Source organism: Salvelinus namaycush, unplaced genomic scaffold (genome assembly GCF_016432855.1).
Source record: "Salvelinus namaycush isolate Seneca unplaced genomic scaffold, SaNama_1.0 Scaffold22, whole genome shotgun sequence".
NCBI lineage: Eukaryota > Metazoa > Chordata > Actinopteri > Salmoniformes > Salmonidae > Salvelinus > Salvelinus namaycush.
The window spans coordinates 164042-183301 of NW_024059008.1; the positions used below are offsets into that span (position 1 = coordinate 164042).

The 19260-nt window shown below is 42.0% G+C and overlaps 1 protein-coding gene across 1 annotated transcript; it reads right to left on the reverse strand.

Moving 5' to 3' along the window:
- Positions 1-729: 729 nt before the first annotated feature.
- On the reverse strand, positions 730-2640 carry LOC120038417. Its single transcript, XM_038984184.1, has 2 exons — positions 1996-2640; positions 730-789 (listed from the first exon to the last, which is right to left on the reverse strand). The coding sequence occupies exons 1-2, from the start codon at positions 2638-2640 to the stop codon at positions 730-732; spliced, it is 705 nt and encodes a 234-aa protein (XP_038840112.1).
- Between the last annotated feature and the right edge of the window lie 16620 nt (positions 2641-19260).

Sequence of the window (19260 nt, forward strand, 5' to 3'; positions counted from 1 at the left end):
CTGCCTGGATTACACCACATAGTACTGTCTGGATTACACAACATAGAACTGCCTGGATTACACCACATAATACTGCCTGGATTACACCACATAATACTGTCTGGATTACACCACATAATACTGTCTGGATTACACCACATAATACTGTCTGGATTACACCACATAATACTGCCTGGATTACACCACATAATACTGTCTGGATTACACCACATAATACTGTCTGGATTACACCACATAATACTGTCTGGATTACACCACATAATACTGTCTGGATTACACCACATAGTATTGCCTGGATTACACCACATAGTATTGCCTGGATTACACCACATAATACTGCCTGGATTACACCACATAGTACTGCCTGGATTACACCACATAGTACTGCCTGGATTACACCACATAATACTGTCTGGATTACACCACATAGTATTGCCTGGATTACAGCACATAGTATTGCCTGGATTACACCACATAGTGCTGCCTGGATTACACCACATAGTACTGCCTGGATTACACCACATAATACTGCCTGGATTACACCACATAATACTGCCTGGATTACACCACATAATACTGCCTGGATTACACCACATAGTACTGCCAGGATTACACAACATAGAACTGCCTGGATTACACCACATAATACTGCCTGGATTACACCACATAGAACAGGGAGGCTGTATCAACGTGAACTGATGTGTGTCGGCGTCTTCATACCTCTCTTTGTTATTCTCCATCACTCTCCATCTCTTTCTCCTCTTCCGTCAGTCTGGAGTGCTGTTCCATCTGTGGCCACACGGTGGAGTGAGAAGATCATGTAGAAACACATGATCAACAGATAGCTGATTTTACGTGGCCATTTAAATCCCTGTAAATCCACTCCACAGTGGCATATCAACTTGAAACTTGTCAGCACTATCATGGACGTCTCTAAGATGAACCACACTGAATGTTGTACTGATATCTCTTAAAAACAAGGAAACTATTAACAAATCATTATTTACAACTGATGTTCAAAACCATCTGGAATCATGTTCTCCTTTATGAACCATACATCAGATTCACTTCAGATTTTTGTCTTTAATAGTTTTGAGAAAAAATAGTTGCTACATTCAAATATGGCCGCACTCTACCTATAGACGCATGTTAGCACACATGCTAATGCTAAAACATACTTTAAACATCTACTCATGAACCATAGATCAGATTGACTCTAGATTTGGTATATAGACTCAATGAATTAGCCTCTAAAGAATTTGAGAATGATTACTTGTTGCATTCGTTGTCGGCCACTAGATGAAATGTTCTTACGTAGTTGATTTGCAAATCCAATCAGCTTTCCACATTGATTTAATGTCATCACATTTATGTTTTGGGTTAAAGTGAAGAGGAAACTACATTGATTACAACCAGGGAAGGTGAAAAATGTCAAAATACAACAACAAAAAATAACATAAAGATCAATCTTTGAAAAATAAACTACCAAATACTTGTATTTTGAAGTGTATTTAATTAAAATGCATGTATTTTGTATTTTAAAATACAGAAGTACATTATCCAGTAGCAGGCCCCACCAGCAACAACCCTCTCAGTAATGGTGACAGAAACAGTTGACTTGCTCTGACTGTGATACAGTATGTTGCTGTTTATCTGCCTTTAATGCACTGAAGTCACTCTGGATAAGAGTGTCTGATAAATGACCAAATGTATTAGTGAAAATGAACATAGATCTGGCCCAAACCTTTCCCAGAAGCCTGGTTACAGTATGGTACAGTAGCTTTACCAGAAGCCTGGTTACAGTATGGTACAGTAGCTTTCCCAGAAGCCTGGTTACAGTATGGTACAGTAGCTTTACCAGAAGCCTGGTTACAGTATGGTACAGTAGCTTTCCCAGAAGCCTGGTTACAGTATGGTACAGTAGCTTTCCCAGAAGCCTGGTTACAGTATGGTACAGTAGCTTTCCCAGAAGCCTGGTGCAGCTCTGGGTGGAACTCTGGGTGGAGCTCTGGGTGGAGCTCTGGATCCACCTTCCATATCAATCTTGGTATCCCCAGACTCCCTGGGGGCGATGCCCTGATACATAATTACATTTTGCTCATGGGTGGAATAGCCCGCCTGTTCCAGGAAGTTCCTCAGTGACATGTCTGTGGATGGATGGCCACATATGATCATGAGCAACTCCCTGCTGATGCAATATGTGTTGAGTGGGGCGAAGTTCCTCAGGTCCTCGTGCTGGGTCACATAGACCTTATCCACTATCATGTCTGGACGCATACTGATGATGAGGCGGTCCATGTTGCTGGTATCTATGTGATGAGTGTAACCCTTCCTGACATACTCAGGCATGGAATCAGATGCTGGGAGGTGGAGGTTGCCCACCTCATAGAATGGGTAGCCACCATCAGGAAGCAGCTTCTTGCAGATGTTGTTGTCACACTGAAGTCTGTTCTGGAAGTGATGGAAACCAAAGTCTCCCTTGTTGGGGTTGTAATTTGCAACTATCTGGTTGTCATTTTTGATGACGATGTAATCTTTGGCGAACCAGAAAAGGAGCTTGAGTCCGTGCCTGGGTGAGGGACGACCAAACGTAGAAGCTCTCAGCTCCTCCATATTGTTCAATGTCTGAACCTGAACCATGGTACCACTGGGGGAGGGAGGGAGGGAGGGAGGGAGGGAGGGAGGGAGGGAGGGAGGGAGGGAGGGAGGGAGGGAGGGAGGGGGAGGGAGGGAGAGAGAGAGAGAGAGAGAGAGAGAGAGAGAGAGAGAGAGAGAGAGAGAGAGAGAGAGAGAGAGAGAGAGAGAAAACAGACAGCATTAAACAATACAGTTCATGGTGATATAGTTAAGTTACCTTCCATATACAGTATAAGCCTCTGCTAAGAGGTCTGGACCTTTATGGCACAGGAGTGCACTAATGTGGCTGTTCCCTACATCACTACATTGGCAAAAGTGTTACAGGGTGTTTTATTTTATTTTTATATTTCGAGGTTGGATGTTAGCATGTAGGGAGCACCAATTGGTGTCACCTCGTTAGTCAGTATGTGTTACACCTGTGCTGGCTTGTCCGTCTCGTTAATTGGAAAGTGATATTTAAGAGCGGCTGGCCCAGGTGATATTTAAGAGCGGCTGGCCCAGGTGATATTTAAGAGCGGCTGGCCCAGGTTATATTTAAGAGCGGCTGGCCCAGGTGATATTTAAGAGCGGCTGGCCCATGTGATATTTAAGAGCGGCTGGCCCATGTGATATTTAAGAGTGCCTGGCCCAGGTGATATTTAAGAGAGTCTGGCCCAGGTGATATTTAAGAGCGGCTGGCCCAGGTGATATTTAAGAGCGGCTGGCCCAGGTGATATTTAAGAGCGGCTGGCCCAGGTTATATTTAAGAGCGGCTGGCCCAGGTGATATTTAAGAGCGGCTGGCCCATGTGATATTTAAGAGCGGCTGGCCCATGTGATATTTAAGAGTGCCTGGCCCAGGTGATATTTAAGAGAGTCTGGCCCAGGTGATATTTAAGAGTGGCTGGCCCAGGTGATATTTAAGAGTGCCTGGCCCAGGTGATATTTAAGAGAGTCTGGCCCAGGTGATATTTAAGAGAGTCTGGCCCAGGTGATATTTAAGAGTGGCTGGCCCAGGTGATATTTAAGAGAGTCTGGCCCAGGTGATATTTAAGAGTGGCTGGCCCAGGTGATATTTAAGAGTGCCTGGCCCAGGTGATATTTAAGAGAGGCTGGCCCAGGTGATATTTAAGAGCGGCTGGCCCAGGTGATATTTAAGAGAGTCTGGCCCAGGTGATATTTAAGAGTGGCTGGCCCAGGTGATATTTAAGAGTGGCTGGCCCAGGTGATATTTAAGAGTGGCTGGCCCAGGTGATATTTAAGAGTGCCTGGCCCAGGTGATATTTAAGAGCGGCTGGCCCAGGTGATATTTAAGAGCGGCTGGCCCAGGTGATATTTAAGAGCGGATGGCCCAGGTGATATTTAAGAGCAGCTGGCCCAGGTGATATTTAAGAGTGGCTGGCCAAGTGCTTCATTTGTCTTGATAGATCTAGAAGGTTAGCACTGTTGGATTCTGGGTTAAATGTGGAACATTGCAATACTAGAGACATGATAGATCAGAAGTAATACTATAGTTTGTGAGGGGGGATAGAGACTGGTTGTTACATCATTAATACTATAGTATCTGAGGGGTGATAGAGACTGGTTGTTACATCAGTAATACTATAGTATCTGAGGGGGGATAGAGACTGGTTGTTACATCAGTAATACTATAGTATCTGAGGGGGGATAGAGATTGGTTGAAATAATACTATATTATCTGAGGGGGGATAGAGACTGGTTGTTACATCAGTAATACTATAGTATCTGAGGGGGAGAGAGACTGGTTGAAAAATACTATAGTATCTGGGAGGGGGACAGAGACTGGTTGTTACATCAGTAATACTATAGTATCTGAGGGGGGATAGAGACTGGTTGTCACATCAGTAATACTATAGTATCTGAGGGGGGATAGAGACTGGTTGAAATAATACTATAGTATCTGAGGGGGGATAGAGACTGGTTGTCACATCAGTAATACTATAGTATCTGAGGGGGGATAGAGACTGGTTGAAATAATACGATAGTATCTGAGGGGGGATAGAGACTGGTTGTTACGTCAGTAATAGTATAGTATCTTTTTTTTTTTTTTTTTTTTTTTTTTTTTAAATCTTTATTTTAACAGGGAAAACAGACTGAGACCTAGATCTCTTTTACGGCTGTGCCCTGTGTAAACATGTTGACATGTACAGTTTTAGACATACAGACAAGAACATTTCAAAACATACACAATTCAACAGAAACAATCACAGACAACATCATATTGATCCTCCATAAACATTTTAAAATGGGCAAGGGACACCAGAGTGTCTAACTTAAGTTGGATCTGCAGTTTGTTCCATAAATAAGGTGCAAAGGAACTGAAGGCAGTCCTACCCAACTCTGTGGAGACCGCAGGAGTCTCTAATGTAATCCACATCTGTGATCTGGTTTTAAAATTAGTACATCTTGTGGAAATTAATGATGATATATATGGAGGTAGTTTTAAAAGAAGTGCTTTATAAATAAACAAGAGAGCATGTTGCTCTCGCCTCACAGATAGAGAGACCCAACCCACATGTTGATATAGGATACAGTGATGAGTTCTGTAACTATCACCCGTGATAAACCTGAGTGCACAATGGTAAATAGCATCCAGTGGTTTTAATGTGTTTGCCGATGCATGCATATAGATAATATCACCATAATCTAAAACGGACATAAAAGTAGCCTGCACAATTTTTTTCCTATTTACAGAGGACAGACAAGCCCTGTTTCTGTAAAGGAATCCTATCTTGAATTTGAGCTTTTTTCCCAATTCAGTAACATGTTTTTTAAAAGAAAGCCTATCATCTAACCATACCCCTAAGTATTTATATGCAGAGACCTTATTGATTTGAGTACCATCCAAGCTAGTGATTACAAACGTGTTTCTAACTGGGAGTTTAGACCTAGAAAAAAACATGACATTTGTTTTCTTAGCGTTTAAAACAAGTTTAAGCTGTAAAAGAGACCCCTGTAGTATCCTAAAATCAGACTCCAACTGCATTAAAGCTTGGTCCGCTGTTGGAGCAATAGAGTACATAACTGTGTCATCTGCATATAAATGGAATTTACAATATCTGACATCATCACCAATGTTGTTTATATAAAGTGAGAACAATAGTGGGCCAATTATTGAACCCTGAGGGACCCCTTTAAGTAACTGTAAGGGGTCAGACTTGACCCCATCGACCATGACGGCTTGAGTTCTATCTTTAAGATAGTCATAAAACCATCGGCAGGCATCAGTGCCCAGTCCTATAGATGACAGCTTACTCAAAAGGATAGCATGGTCTACAGTGTCAAAAGCTTTTGACAAATCTACAAACAATGCAGCACAGTGCTTTCTATCGTCTAAGGCATTTGCAATATCATTTACAACAAGCATAGTGGCCGATGTGGTACTGTGTTTAGATCTAAAACCAGATTGATTGGTACTAAGAATACTGTTAGCAGAAAGAAAAGATTGTAACTGTTTGTTGACTATAGATTCTAGAATCTTTACCAGACAAGAGAGCCTAGAGATGGGTCGATAGTTATCCAAATCACTACCGTCACCTCCCTTATGTAATGGCAGAACAAAAGCTGCTTTCCACACCTTAGGGATATTTCCTGTGCTTAATGTTAGATTAAAAATGTGTGTTACTGGACCAGCAAAAATAGGTGCAGCACACTTAAGTAAGTACGGGTCTAAATTGTCAGCGCCTAAGGATTTCTTAGTATCAATGGCACACAGGGCAATTAGAACCTCTGCTTCAGTTATTTTCTGGAAACTAAAAACAGGGTTACCATTTTTCAGAGTAACGGTTGAAAAGCAAGACGAAAAATCAACTAACTGGCCAGTACCACAAAGTCCACTTTTCCTTTCAAATAAAAAACCAGCAGAGATGAAATGCTTATTAAAAGCATCACAAATATCATTTTTTTCAGTTAGAATACAGAAGTCTGAGGTAATTTGCTTAGGAAGAGAAACAGCAGAATTCCCCCGTTTCAGTGAATTAACGGTTTTCCAGAATTTTGCAGGATCTCCTGCAGAATCTGTCATAGCATTAAGGAAGTAATTTGATTTTGCCTTTTTGACAGCTGCAGTACATTTATTTCTCAATTGCCTAAAAAACAGCCAATCAGCTGGAGTACCTGTTTTCCTCGCCAAGGCCCAGGCCCGATTCTTTTGCAGGAAAAGACCTGACAATTCAGAAGAGAACCAAGAACTGGTTCGGTTTCTTACTCTGTGATTCTTAAGCGGGGCATGTTTATCAGACATAGAGGTAACAATAGAAGAGAAAAAAGCAAGGGCTAAAACCGGGTCCAGAAAGCAGCAAGTGGATAAAAGCTCAGAGTGATATAAGTCAAGGATAAAAGCTTGCTGTGAGAAATGTTTATAATTTCTCTTAGAGAAATCTGAGGGGGGATAGAGACTGGTTGAAATAATACTATAGTATCTGAGGGGGGATAGAGACTGGTTGATACATCAGTAATACTATAGTATCTGAGGGGGGATAGAGACTGGTTGTTACATCGTTAATACTATAGTATCTGAGGGGTGATAGAGACTGGTTGTTACATCAGTAATACTATAGTATCTGAGGGGGATAGAGACTGGTTGAAAAATACTATAGTATCTGGGAGGGGGATAGAGACTGGTTGTTACATCAGTAATACTATAGTATCTGAGGGGGGATAGAGACTGGTGGTTACATCAGTAATACTATAGTATCTGAGGGGGGATAGAGACTGGTTGTTACATCAGTAATACTATAGTATCTGAGGGTTGATAGAGACTGGTTGTTACATCAGCAATACTATAGTATCTGAGGGGGGATAGAGACTGGTTGTTAAATCAGTAATCCTATAGTATCTGAGGGGTGATAGAGACTGGTTGTTACATCAGTAATACTATAGTATCTGAGGGGGGATAGAGACTGGTTGTTACATCAGTAATACTATAGTTTCTGAGGGGTGATAGAGACTGGTTGTTACATCAGTAATACTATAGTATCTGAGGGGGGATAGAGACTGGTTGTTACATCAGTAATACTATAGTATCTGAGGGGGGACAGAGACTGGTTGTTACATCAGTAATACTATAGTATCTGAGGGGGGATAGAGACTGGTTGAAATAATACTATAGTATCTGAGGGGGGATAGAGACTGGTTGTTACATCAGTAATACTATAGTATCTGAGGGGGGATAGAGACTGGTTGTTACATCAGTAATACTATAGTATCTGAGGGGGGATAGAGATTGGTTGAAATAATACTATATTATCTGAGGGGGGATAGAGACTGGTTGTTACATCAGTAATACTATAGTATCTGAGGGGGAGAGAGACTGGTTGAAAAATACTATAGTATCTGGGAGGGGGATAGAGACTGGTTGTTACATCAGTAATACTATAGTATCTGAGGGGGGATAGAGACTGGTGGTTACATCAGTAATACTATAGTATCTGAGGGGGGATAGAGACTGGTTGAAATAATACTATAGTATCTGAGGGGGGATAGAGACTGGTTGTTACGTCAGTAATAGTATAGTATCTGAGGGGGGATAGAGACTGGTTGAAATAATACTATAGTATCTGAGGGGGGATAGAGACTGGTTGATACATCAGTAATACTATAGTATCTGAGGGGGGATAGAGACTGGTTGTTACATCGTTAATACTATAGTATCTGAGGGGTGATAGAGACTGGTTGTTACATCAGTAATACTATAGTATCTGAGGGGGATAGAGACTGGTTGAAAAATACTATAGTATCTGGGAGGGGGATAGAGACTGGTTGTTACATCAGTAATACTATAGTATCTGAGGGGGGATAGAGACTGGTGGTTACATCAGTAATACTATAGTATCTGAGGGGGGATAGAGACTGGTTGTTACATCAGTAATACTATAGTATCTGAGGGTTGATAGAGACTGGTTGAAATAATACTATAGTATCTGAGGGGGGATAGAGACTGGTTGTTACATCAGTAATACTATAGTATGTGAGGGGTGATAGAGACTGGTTGTTACATCAGTAATACTATAGTATCTGAGGGGGGATAGAGACTGGTTGTTACATCAGTAATACTATAGTATCTGAGGGGGGATAGAAACTGGTTGTTACATCAGTAATACTATAGTATCTGGGGGGGATAGAGACGGGTTGTTACATCAGTAATACTATAGTATCTGAGGGGGGATAGAGACTGGTTGTTACATCAGTAATACTATAGTATCTGAGGGGGGATAGAGACTGGTTGTTACATCAGTAATACTATAGTATCTGAGGGGGGATAGAGACTGGTTGTTACATCAGTAATACTATAGTATCTGAGGGGGGATAGAGACTGGTTGTTACATCAGTAATACTATAGTATCTGAGGGGGGATAGAGACTGGTTGAAATAATACTATAGTATCTGAGGGGGGATAGAGACTGGGTGTTACATCAGTAATACTATAGTATCTGAGGGGGGATAGAGACTGGTTGTTACATCAGTAATACTATAGTATCTGAGGGGGGATAGAGACTGGTTGAAATAATACTATAGTATCTGAGGGGGGATAGCGACTGGTTGTTACGTCAGTAATACTATAGTATCTGAGGGGGGATAGAGACTGGTTGAAATAATACTATAGTATCTGAGGGGGGATAGAGACTGGTTGATACATCAGTAATACTATAGTATCTGAGGGGGGATAGAGACTGGTTGTTACATCGGTAATACTATAGTATCTGAGGGGGGATAGAGACTGGTTGAAATAATACTATAGTATCTGAGGGGGGATAGAGACTGGTTGTTACGTCAGTAATACTATAGTATCTGAGGGGGGATAGAGACTGGTTGAAAAAATACTATAGTATCTGAGGGGGGATAGAGACTGGTTGTTACATCAGTAATACTATAGTATCTGAGGGGGGATAGAGACTGGTTGTTACATCGGTAATACTATAGTATCTGAGGGGGGATAGAGACTGGTTGTTACATCAGTAATACTGTAGTATCTGAGGGGGGATAGAGACTGGTTGTTACATCAGTAATACTATAGTATCTGAGGGGGGATAGAGACTGGTTGTTACATCAGTAATACTATAGTATCTGAGGGGGGATAGAGACTGGTTGTTACATCGGTAATACTATAGTATCTGAGGGGGGATAGAGACTGGTTGTTACATCAGTAATACTATAGTATCTGAGGGGGGATAGAGACTGGTTGTTACATCAGTAATACTATAGTAGCTGAGGGGGGATAGAGACTGGTTGTTACATCGGTAATACTATAGTTTCTGAGGGGGGATAGAGACTGGTTGTTACATCGGTAATACTATAGTATCTGAGGGGTGATAGAGACTGGTTGTTACATCAGTAATACTATAGTATCTGAGGGGGGATAGAGACTGGTTGTTACATCAGTAATACTATAGTATCTGAGGGGGGATAGAGACTGGTTGTTACATCAGTAATACTATAGTATCTGAGGGGGGATAGAGACTGGTTGTTACATCAGTAATACTATAGTATCTGAGGGGGGATAGAGACTGGTTGTTACATCAGTAATACTATAGCTAAAGCATCTGTATTGACCATTTGGGAAGAATTAAACCTGGTTAAGATTTCCTTGTCCGTTGAGTCAATTAGAACTGAACCTTTAGTTGTCTTGGTAGATGTGGAGGGTAAACTCCTTTAGTTGTCTTGATAGATGTGGAGGGTTAACTCCTTTAGTTGTCTTGATAGATGTGGAGGGTTAACTCCTCTAGTTGTCTTGGTAGATGTGGAGGGTTAACTCCTCTAGTTGTCTTGGTAGATGTGGAGGGTTAACTCCTTTAGTTGTCTTGATAGACGTGGAGGGTTAACTCCTTTAGTTGTCTTGGTAGATGTGGAGGGTTAACTCCTTTAGTTGTCTTGATAGTTGTGAAGGGTTAACTCCTTTAGTTGTCTTGGTAGATGTGGAGGGTTAACTCCTTTAGTTGTCTTGATAGATGTGGAGGGTTAACTCCTCTAGTTGTCTTGGTAGATGTGGAGGGTTAACTCCTCTAGTTGTCTTGGTAGATGTGGAGGGTTAACTCCTCTTGTTGTCTTGGTAGATGTGGAGGGTTAACTCCTCTAGTTGTCTTGGTAGATGTGGAGGGTTAACTCCTCTAGTTGTCTTGGTAGATGTGGAGGGCTAACTCCTCTAGTTGTCTTGATAGATGTGGAGGGTTAACTCCTTTAGTTGTCTTGATAGTTGTGAAGGGTTAACTCCTCTAGTTGTCTTGGTAGATGTGGAGGGTTAACTCCTTTAGTTGTCTTGATAGACGTGGAGGGTTAACTCCTTTAGTTGTCTTGGTAGATGTGGAGGGTTAACTCCTTTAGTTGTCTTGATAGTTGTGAAGGGTTAACTCCTCTAGTTGTCTTGGTAGATGTGGAGGGTTAACTCCTTTAGTTGTCTTGATAGATGTGGAGGGTTAACTCCTCTAGTTGTCTTGGTAGATGTGGAGGGTTAACTCCTCTAGTTGTCTTGGTAGATGTGGAGGGTTAACTCCTCTTGTTGTCTTGGTAGATGTGGAGGGTTAACTCCTCTAGTTGTCTTGGTAGATGTGGAGGGCTAACTCCTCTAGTTGTCTTGATAGATGTGGAGGGTTAACTCCTTTAGTTGTCTTGATAGTTGTGAAGGGTTAACTCCTCTAGTTGTCTTGATAGATGTGGAGGGTTAACTCCTTTAGTTGTCTTGGTAGATGTGGAGGGTTAACTCCTCTAGTTGTCTTGGTAGATGTGGAGGGTTAACTCCTCTAGTTGTCTTGGTAGATGTGGAGGGTTAACTCCTCTAGTTGTCTTGGTAGATGTGGAGGGTTAACTCCTTTAGTTGTCCTGAGAGATGTGGAGGGTTAACTCCTTTAGTTGTCTTGATAGATGTGGAGGGTTAACTCCTCTAGTTGTCTTGATAGATGTGGAGGGTTAACTCCTTTATTTGTCTTGATAGATGTGGAGGGTTAACTCCTTTAGTTGTCTTGAGAGATGTGGAGGGTTAACTCCTTTAGTTGTCTTGAGAGATGTGGAGGGTTAACTCCTTTAGTTGTCTTGAGAGATGTGGAGGGTTAACTCCTTTAATTGTCTTGATAGATGTGGAGAGTTAACTCCTTTAGTTGTCTTGATAGATGTGGAGGGTTAACTCCTTCAGTTGTCCTGAGAGATGTGGAGGGTTAACTCCTTTAGTTGTCTTGGTAGATGTGGAGGGTTAACTCCTTCAGTTGTCCTGGGAGATGTGGAGGGTTAACTCCTTCAGTTGTCCTGAGAGATGTGCAGGGTTAACTCCTTCAGTTGTCCTGAGAGATATGGAGGGTTAACTCCTTTAGTTGTCTTGATAGATGTGGAGGTTTAACTCCTTCAGTTGTCTTGGTAGATGTGGAGGGTTAACTCCTTTAGTTGTCTTGAGAGATGTGGAGGGTTAACTCCTCTAGTTGTCTTGGTAGATGTGGAGGGTTAACTCCTTTAGTTGTCTTGGTAGATGTGGAGGGTTAACTCCTCTAGTTGTCTTGATAGATGTGGAGGTTTAACTCCTTTAGTTGTCTTGATAGATGTGGAGGTTTAACTCCTTTAGTTGTCTTGATAGATGTGGAGGTTTAACTCCTTTAGTTGTCTTGAGAAATGTGGAGGGTTAACTCCTCTAGTTGTGGTTTACTTCATGTCTTTAACTTTGTTGTGGGTTTTCATTTTGTTTGCCTGTTCTTGGTGAATTTAGTGGGTCTCATGGTGGATGTCTTTTAGGTTCCAGTTGTTGTTGCTAGTCAACTTTCAGTGGACACCATGAGTGTCTCTCAGAACCCCTCCTAAAACCCCAGCCGTGTCGTTTTGGTTGCTGTCAGTGACTCTTAGTTCCCCCTTCTGTTTCAGTGACATATTTGGTTTTCTTGCTGTGGAACGTGACAATAGGACATCAAATAGAAAGGAGGACCAAGGCACTCTTCATATCATTATTTAAAATGCCTTAATTTGTATAGCATGTTCAATAGAAACAAAGTTTTAAAAAGCCGACGAAATCAAATCCCTGACGGAGGCCATACTCCCTGACGAAGGCCATACTCCCTGACGGAGGCCATACTCCCTGACGGAGGCCATACTCCCTGACGAAGGCCATACTCCCTGACGGAGGTCATACTCCCTGACGAAGGCCATACTCCCTGACGAAGGCCATACTCCCTGACGAAGGCCATACTCCCTGACGAAGGCCATACTCCTTGACGAAGGCCATACTCCCTGACGGAGGCCATACTCCCTGACGGAGGCCATTCTCCCTGACGGAGGCCATACTCCCTGACGGAGGCCATACTCCCTGACGGAGGCCATACTCCCTGACGAAGGCCATACTCCCTGACGAAGGCCATACTCCCTGACGGAGGCCATACTCCCTGACGGAGGCCATACTCCCTGACGGGGGCCATACTCCCTGACGAAGGCCATACTCCTTGACGAAGGCCATACTCCCTGACGGAGGCCATACTCCCTGACGGAGGCCATACTCCCTGACGGAGGCCATACTCCCTGACGGAGGTCATACTCCCTGACGGAGGCCATACTCCCTGACGGAGGCCATACTCCCTGACGGAGGCCATACTCCCTGACGAAGGCCATACTCCCTGACGAAGGCCATACTCCCTGACGAAGGCCATACTCCCTGACGAAGGCCATACTCCCTGACGAAGGCCATGCAGCCGAAACACGTCGGATTTTTAAAACTTTGTTTCTATTGAACAGGCCATACAAATCAGGCATTTTAATTAATGATATGAAGAGTGCCTTGGTCCTCCTTTCTATTTTATGACCAATTCCCCACTTTTACCAAAGAGCACCTTTTGTCTACCAAAATGTACTATTGTGTACCTTAGTAGCGCTTCCCTTCCTCCTCTTTCTACTAGTGACAGTAGGACAGTTGTTATCGTTGGCCTAAAACAACTGTGGTAACCTAGTAACGTGAGCCCTCTTGACGATTATCATGAAACGTCATCAACATGAACAGCCCAGCAGGTTTGAGCACATTTTCACTTACAGTGGGGCAAAAAAGTATTTAGTCAGCCACCAATTGTGCAAGTTCTCCCACTTAAAAAGATGAGAGAGGCCTGTAATTTTCATCATAGGTACACTTCAACTATGACAGACACAATGAGAAAAAAAAATCCAGAAAATCACATTGTAGGATTTTTTATGAATTTATTTGCAAATTATGGTGGAAAATAAGTATTTGGTCAATAACAAAAGTTTATCTCAATACTTTGTTATATACCCTTTGTTGGCAATGACAGAGGTCAAACGTTTTCTATAAGTCTTCACAAGGTTTTCACACACTGTTGCTGGTATTTTGGCCCATTCCTCCATACAGATCTCCTTTAGAGCAGTGATGTTTTGGGGCTGTTGCTGGGCAACACGGACTTTCAACTCCCTCCAAAGATGTTCTATGGGGTTGAGATCTGGAGACTGGCTAGGCCACTCCAGGACCTTGAAATGCTTCTTACGAAGCCACTCCTTCGTTGCCCGTGCGGTGTGTTTGGGATCATTGTCATGCTGAAAGACCCAGCCACGTTTTATCTTCAATGCCCTTGCTGATGGAAGGGGGTTTTCACTCAAAATCTCACGATACATGGCCCCATTCATTCTTTCCTTTACACGGATCAGTCGTCCTGGTCCCTTTGCAGAAAAACAGCCCCAAAGCATGATGTTTCCACCCCCATGCTTCACAATAGGTATGGTGTTCTTTGGATGCAACTCAGCATTCTTTGTCCTCCAAACACGACGAGTTGAGTTTTTACCAAAAAGTTATATTTTGGTTTCATCTGACCATATGACATTCTCCCAATCTTCTTCTGGATCATCCAAATGCTCTCTAGCAAACTTCAGACGGGCCTGGACATGTACTGGCTTAAGCAGGGGGACACGTCTGGCACTGCAGGATTTGAGTCCCTGGCGGCGTAGTGTGTTACTGATGGTAGGCTTTGTTACTTTGGTCCCAGCTCTCTGCAGGTCATTCACTAGGTCCCCCCGTGTGGTTCTGGGATTTTTGCTCACCGTTCTTGTAATCATTTTGACCCCACGGGGTGAGATCTTGCGTGGAGCCCCAGATCGAGGGAGATTATCAGTGGTCTTGTATGTCTTCCATTTCCTAATAATTGCTCCCACAGTTGATTTCTTCAAACCAAACTGCTTACCTATTGCAGATTCAGTCTTCCCAGCCTGGTGCAGGTCTACAATTTTGTTTCTGGTGTCCTTTGACAGCTCTTTGGTCTTGGCCATAGTGGAGTTTGGAGTGTGACTGTTTGAGGTTGTGGACAGGTGTCTTTTATACTGATAACAAGTTCAAACAAGTGCCATTAATACAGGTAACGAGTGGAGGACAGAGGAGCCTCTTAAAGAAGTTACAGGTCTGTGAGAGCCAGAAATCTTGTTTGTTTGTAGGTGACCAAATACTTATTTTCCACCATAATTTGCAAATTAATTAATTAAAAATCCTACAATGTGATTTTCTGGATTTTTTTTCTCATTTTGTCTGTCATAGTTGAAGTGTACCTATGATGAAAATTACAGGCCTCTCTCATCTTTTTAAGTGGGAGAACTTGCACAATTGGTGGCTGACTAAATACTTTTTTCCCCCACTGTAGAAGAGTTTGGCAGCACATCCATCAAGAGACAATACACTGTAAATGAGTTCCAAATGCCACCCTATTCCCTATATAGTGCCCTTCTTTTGAACAGGGCCCAATAGGGAATAGGGTGTCATTTGGGACCACGCCTGGATGAGTCAAGTGTTAGTTTAAAATGTAATCTCCTGAAGGATCCAGGAACATGAAACTTAATGGAAAAAAATATTTAACTACATGACAATAAATGCAAGGTTTAAATAGTTACAAAACAGTATACCTGTTAAGGTTAAAAGTGAACCGTCATAAACCGAAGGGAAAATCTGTCACTCTTACCGTACCATGTTTTAATGCAGAAAAAATGGGTTGATACTGTATATATTTTCAACCACAATCTGTCAGGTTTCAGGTAATGTCAATTTATTAAATGTTAATACATTTTAATAGTACTGCTTTATTATTCTGGAAAAACTTAATGTAAAAAAAGGATATAAATATTCACTGAGTGTATAAAACATTAGGAACACCTGCTCTTTCCATGACATAGACTGATCAGTTGAATCCAGGTGAAAGATCCCTTATTGATGTCACTTGTTAAATCCACTTCAATCAGTGTAGATGAAGGGGAGGAAACATGTTAAAGAAGGATTTTTAGGCCTTGAGACAATTGAAACATGGATTGTGTATGTGTTGCCATTCAGAGGGGGAATGGGGAAGATAAAATATTTATGTGCCTCTGAACGGGGTAGGGAAGTGTGGAACAGCTTTGACACCTTGTAGAGTCCGTGCCCCGGTGAATTGAGCTGTTCTGAGGACAAAAGGGGGTGCAACTCAATATTAGGAAGGTGTTCCTAATGGTTTGTACACTCAGTGTATAAATATATATAATTGATTACAACTGTTGTTGTATCTGATCATAAACTACTCAAGACTGGAGAGCAGACCTAGATGAACTCAGATTAGAGCAGACCTCAATCAACTCAGATTAGAGCAGACCTAGATAAACTCAGATTAGAGCAGACCTAGATGAACTCAGATTAGAGCAGACCTAGATGAACTCAGATTAGAGCAGACCTAGATGAACTCAGATTAGAGCAGACCTAGATGATCTCAGATTACAGCAGACCTAGATGAACTCAGATTAGAGCAGACCTAGATGATCTCAGATTAGAGCAGACCTAGATGAACTCAGATTAGAGCAGACCTAGATGAACTCAGATTAGAGCAGACCTAGATTAACTCAGATTAGATCAGACCTAGATGAACTCAGATTAGATCAAATAAAGTATCAAGATGTTAATTGTGAGCTAGATTCCGGCATATTCCTTCCTAGAGAGCAAATTTACGAAAATATACATCACAAACTAGATCTAACTTGTTTAGTAAGGACAGACAAGATCTAACTTGTTTAGTAAGGACAGACAAGATCTAACCTGTTTAGTAAAAACAGCCAAGATCTAACTTGCTTAGTAAGGACAGACTAGATCACAAGAAAGCACATCATAAAATGTTTTTACTGTACCTGGTGTTTTAAAATAAATGGAATCTCTATTTTCTGGTGCTCGATGTCCCTGTAGATCTGTATGAGGCCGTGTGAGAAGATGATTGGATGATCTGCAAGCTTTGCTGCCTGTGTATCATTATTTACTCTGGGGGCAGGACTACCCATGAAGAGCCCAGAGATTACAGGAAATGATACTGAAAGTAATCCTAGTCCTGGGCTGGGCTGTGTTCCATACCACACAGTTCTTCCCTACTTTCTGCCTCTTCGATTCATGAAGCGTCTCCGAGTTGGAGTTATGATCTAGGATCAGTTGTAATCCTTATAATCATAATGAAAGAGATTACATGGACGGGGGACCTGATCCTAGACCAGCAGTAGTCTGAGATCCAGATGTTTGAGCTACAGCCAAGGGCTCAACCCTTTTCTCTTGTTAGGGACCCATGAGCTATGGTTTCTCCTCTTTGGGGAACTAATTATATTAAAACTAGCACTGCAGAACTGACTGCTTTAGTGTCAGTCAGTAACAACCAGTAATTCAGGTTCTGTTATAAGCCCCTCTTTTTTTCTAGCCTGTTTTGCATGTTACTTTATTTCCTCCTTTAGCACCTGTTAGAGGTGTTAAAGGAGTTACTAGACTAGTCACCAATCAGACCTGTTAGAGGTGGTAAAGGAGTTACTAGACTGGTCACCAATCAGACCTGTTAGAGGTGGTAAAGGAGTTACTAGACTGGTAACCAATCAGACCTGTTAGAGGTGGTAAAGGGATACTAGTCTGGTCACCAATCAGACCTGTTAGAGGTGATAAAGGAGTTACTAGACTGGTCACCAATCAGACCTGTTAGAGGTGGTAAAGGAGTTACTAGACTGGTCACCAATCAGACCTGTTAGAGGTGGTAAAGGAGTTACTAGACTGGTCACCAATCAGACCTGTTAGAGGTGTTAAAGGAGTTACTAGACTGGTCACCAATCAGACCTGTTAGAGGTGTTAAAGGAGTTACTAGACTGGTCACCAATCAGACCTGTTAGAGGTGGTAAAGGGGTTACTAGACTGGTCACCAATCAGACCTGTTAGAGGTGTTAAAGGAGTTACTTGACTGGTCACCAATCAGACCTGTTAGTGGTGATAAAATAGTTACTAGACTGGTCACCAATCAGACCTGTTAGTGGTGATAAAATAGTTACTAGACTGGTCCCCAATCAGACCTGTTAGAGGTACTAAAGAAGTTACTAGACTGGTCACCAATCAGACCTGTTAGAGGTGCTAAAGGAGTTACTAGACTGGTCACCAATCAGACCTGTTTTAAGGTGATAAAGGAGTTACTAGACTGGTCACCAATCAGACCTGTTAGAGGTACTAAAGGAGTTACTAGACTGGTCACCAATCAGACCTGTTAGAGATGATAAAGGAGTTACTAGACTGGTCACCAATCAGACCTGTTAGAGGTGCTAAAGGAGTTACTAGACTGGTCACCAATCAGACCTGTTAGAGGTGGTAAAGGAGTTACTAGACTGGTCACCAATCAGACCTGTTTTCAGGTGATAAAGGGGTTACTAGACTGGTCACCAATCAGACCTGTTAGAGGTGCTAAAGGAGTTACTAGACTGGTCACCAATCAGACCTGTTAGAGGTGTTAAAGGAGTTACTAGACTGGTTACCAATCAGACCTGTTAGAGGTGGTAAAGGGATACTAGACTGGTCACCAATCAGACCTGTTAGAGGTGGTAAAGGAGTTACTAGACTGGTCACCAATCAGACCTGTTAGAGGTGTTAAAGGGGTTACTAGACTGGTCACCAATCAGACCTGTTAGAGGTGGTAAAGGAGTTACTAGACTGGTCACCAATCAGACCTGTTAGAGGTGGTAAAGGAGTTACTAGACTGGTCACCAATCAGACCTGTTAGAGGTGATAAAGGAGTTACTAGACTGGTCACCAATCAGACCTGTTAGAGGTGCTAAAGGAGTTACTAGACTGGTCACCAATCAGACCTGTTAGAGGTGCTAAAAGGGTTACTAGACTGGTCACCAATCAGACCTGTTAGAGGTGGTAAAGGAGTTACTAGACTGGTCACCAAGCAGACACAACAATAAACTAAACCAGAGACTTAAACAAGATCAAAATATATTATCCTCTCAAAATGCAGACAGGTTGTGTGAACTGGTTCCAACTCCAAACTATGTACTGTACATGTTTGTAACACCTAAAGAGATTGTGTACAGATTAGTACAAAAATAGGTATGGAATAACCAAAGAGTTTATTGAATTCCTTCATTATGTACAGTTGTACAGTACAGTACAGTACAGTACAGTTGAAGTCGGAAGTTTACATTCACTTAGGTTCAACCACTCCACAAATGTCTTGTTAACAAACTATAGTTTTGGCAAGTCGGTTAGGACATCTACTTTGTGCATGACACAAGTCATTTTTACAACAATTGTTTACAGACAGATTATTTCACTTATAATTCACTGTATCACAATTCCAGTGTGTCAGAAGTTTACATACAGTAAGTTGATTGTGCCTTTAAACAGCTTGGAAAATTCCAGAAA

What these genes read in the sequence shown, in the direction of transcription:
- LOC120038417 (XM_038984184.1), bottom strand. Translation starts at nt 2,640, where the DNA reads ATGGTTCAGGTTCAGACATTGAACAATATGGAGGAGCTGAGAGCTTCT. An exon ending in CACCCAGAGCTCCACCCAGA is followed by an intron (nt 790 to 1,995) that starts GTTCCACCCAGA and finishes GTGTGGCCACAG; the next exon opens with ATGGAACAGCACTCCAGACT.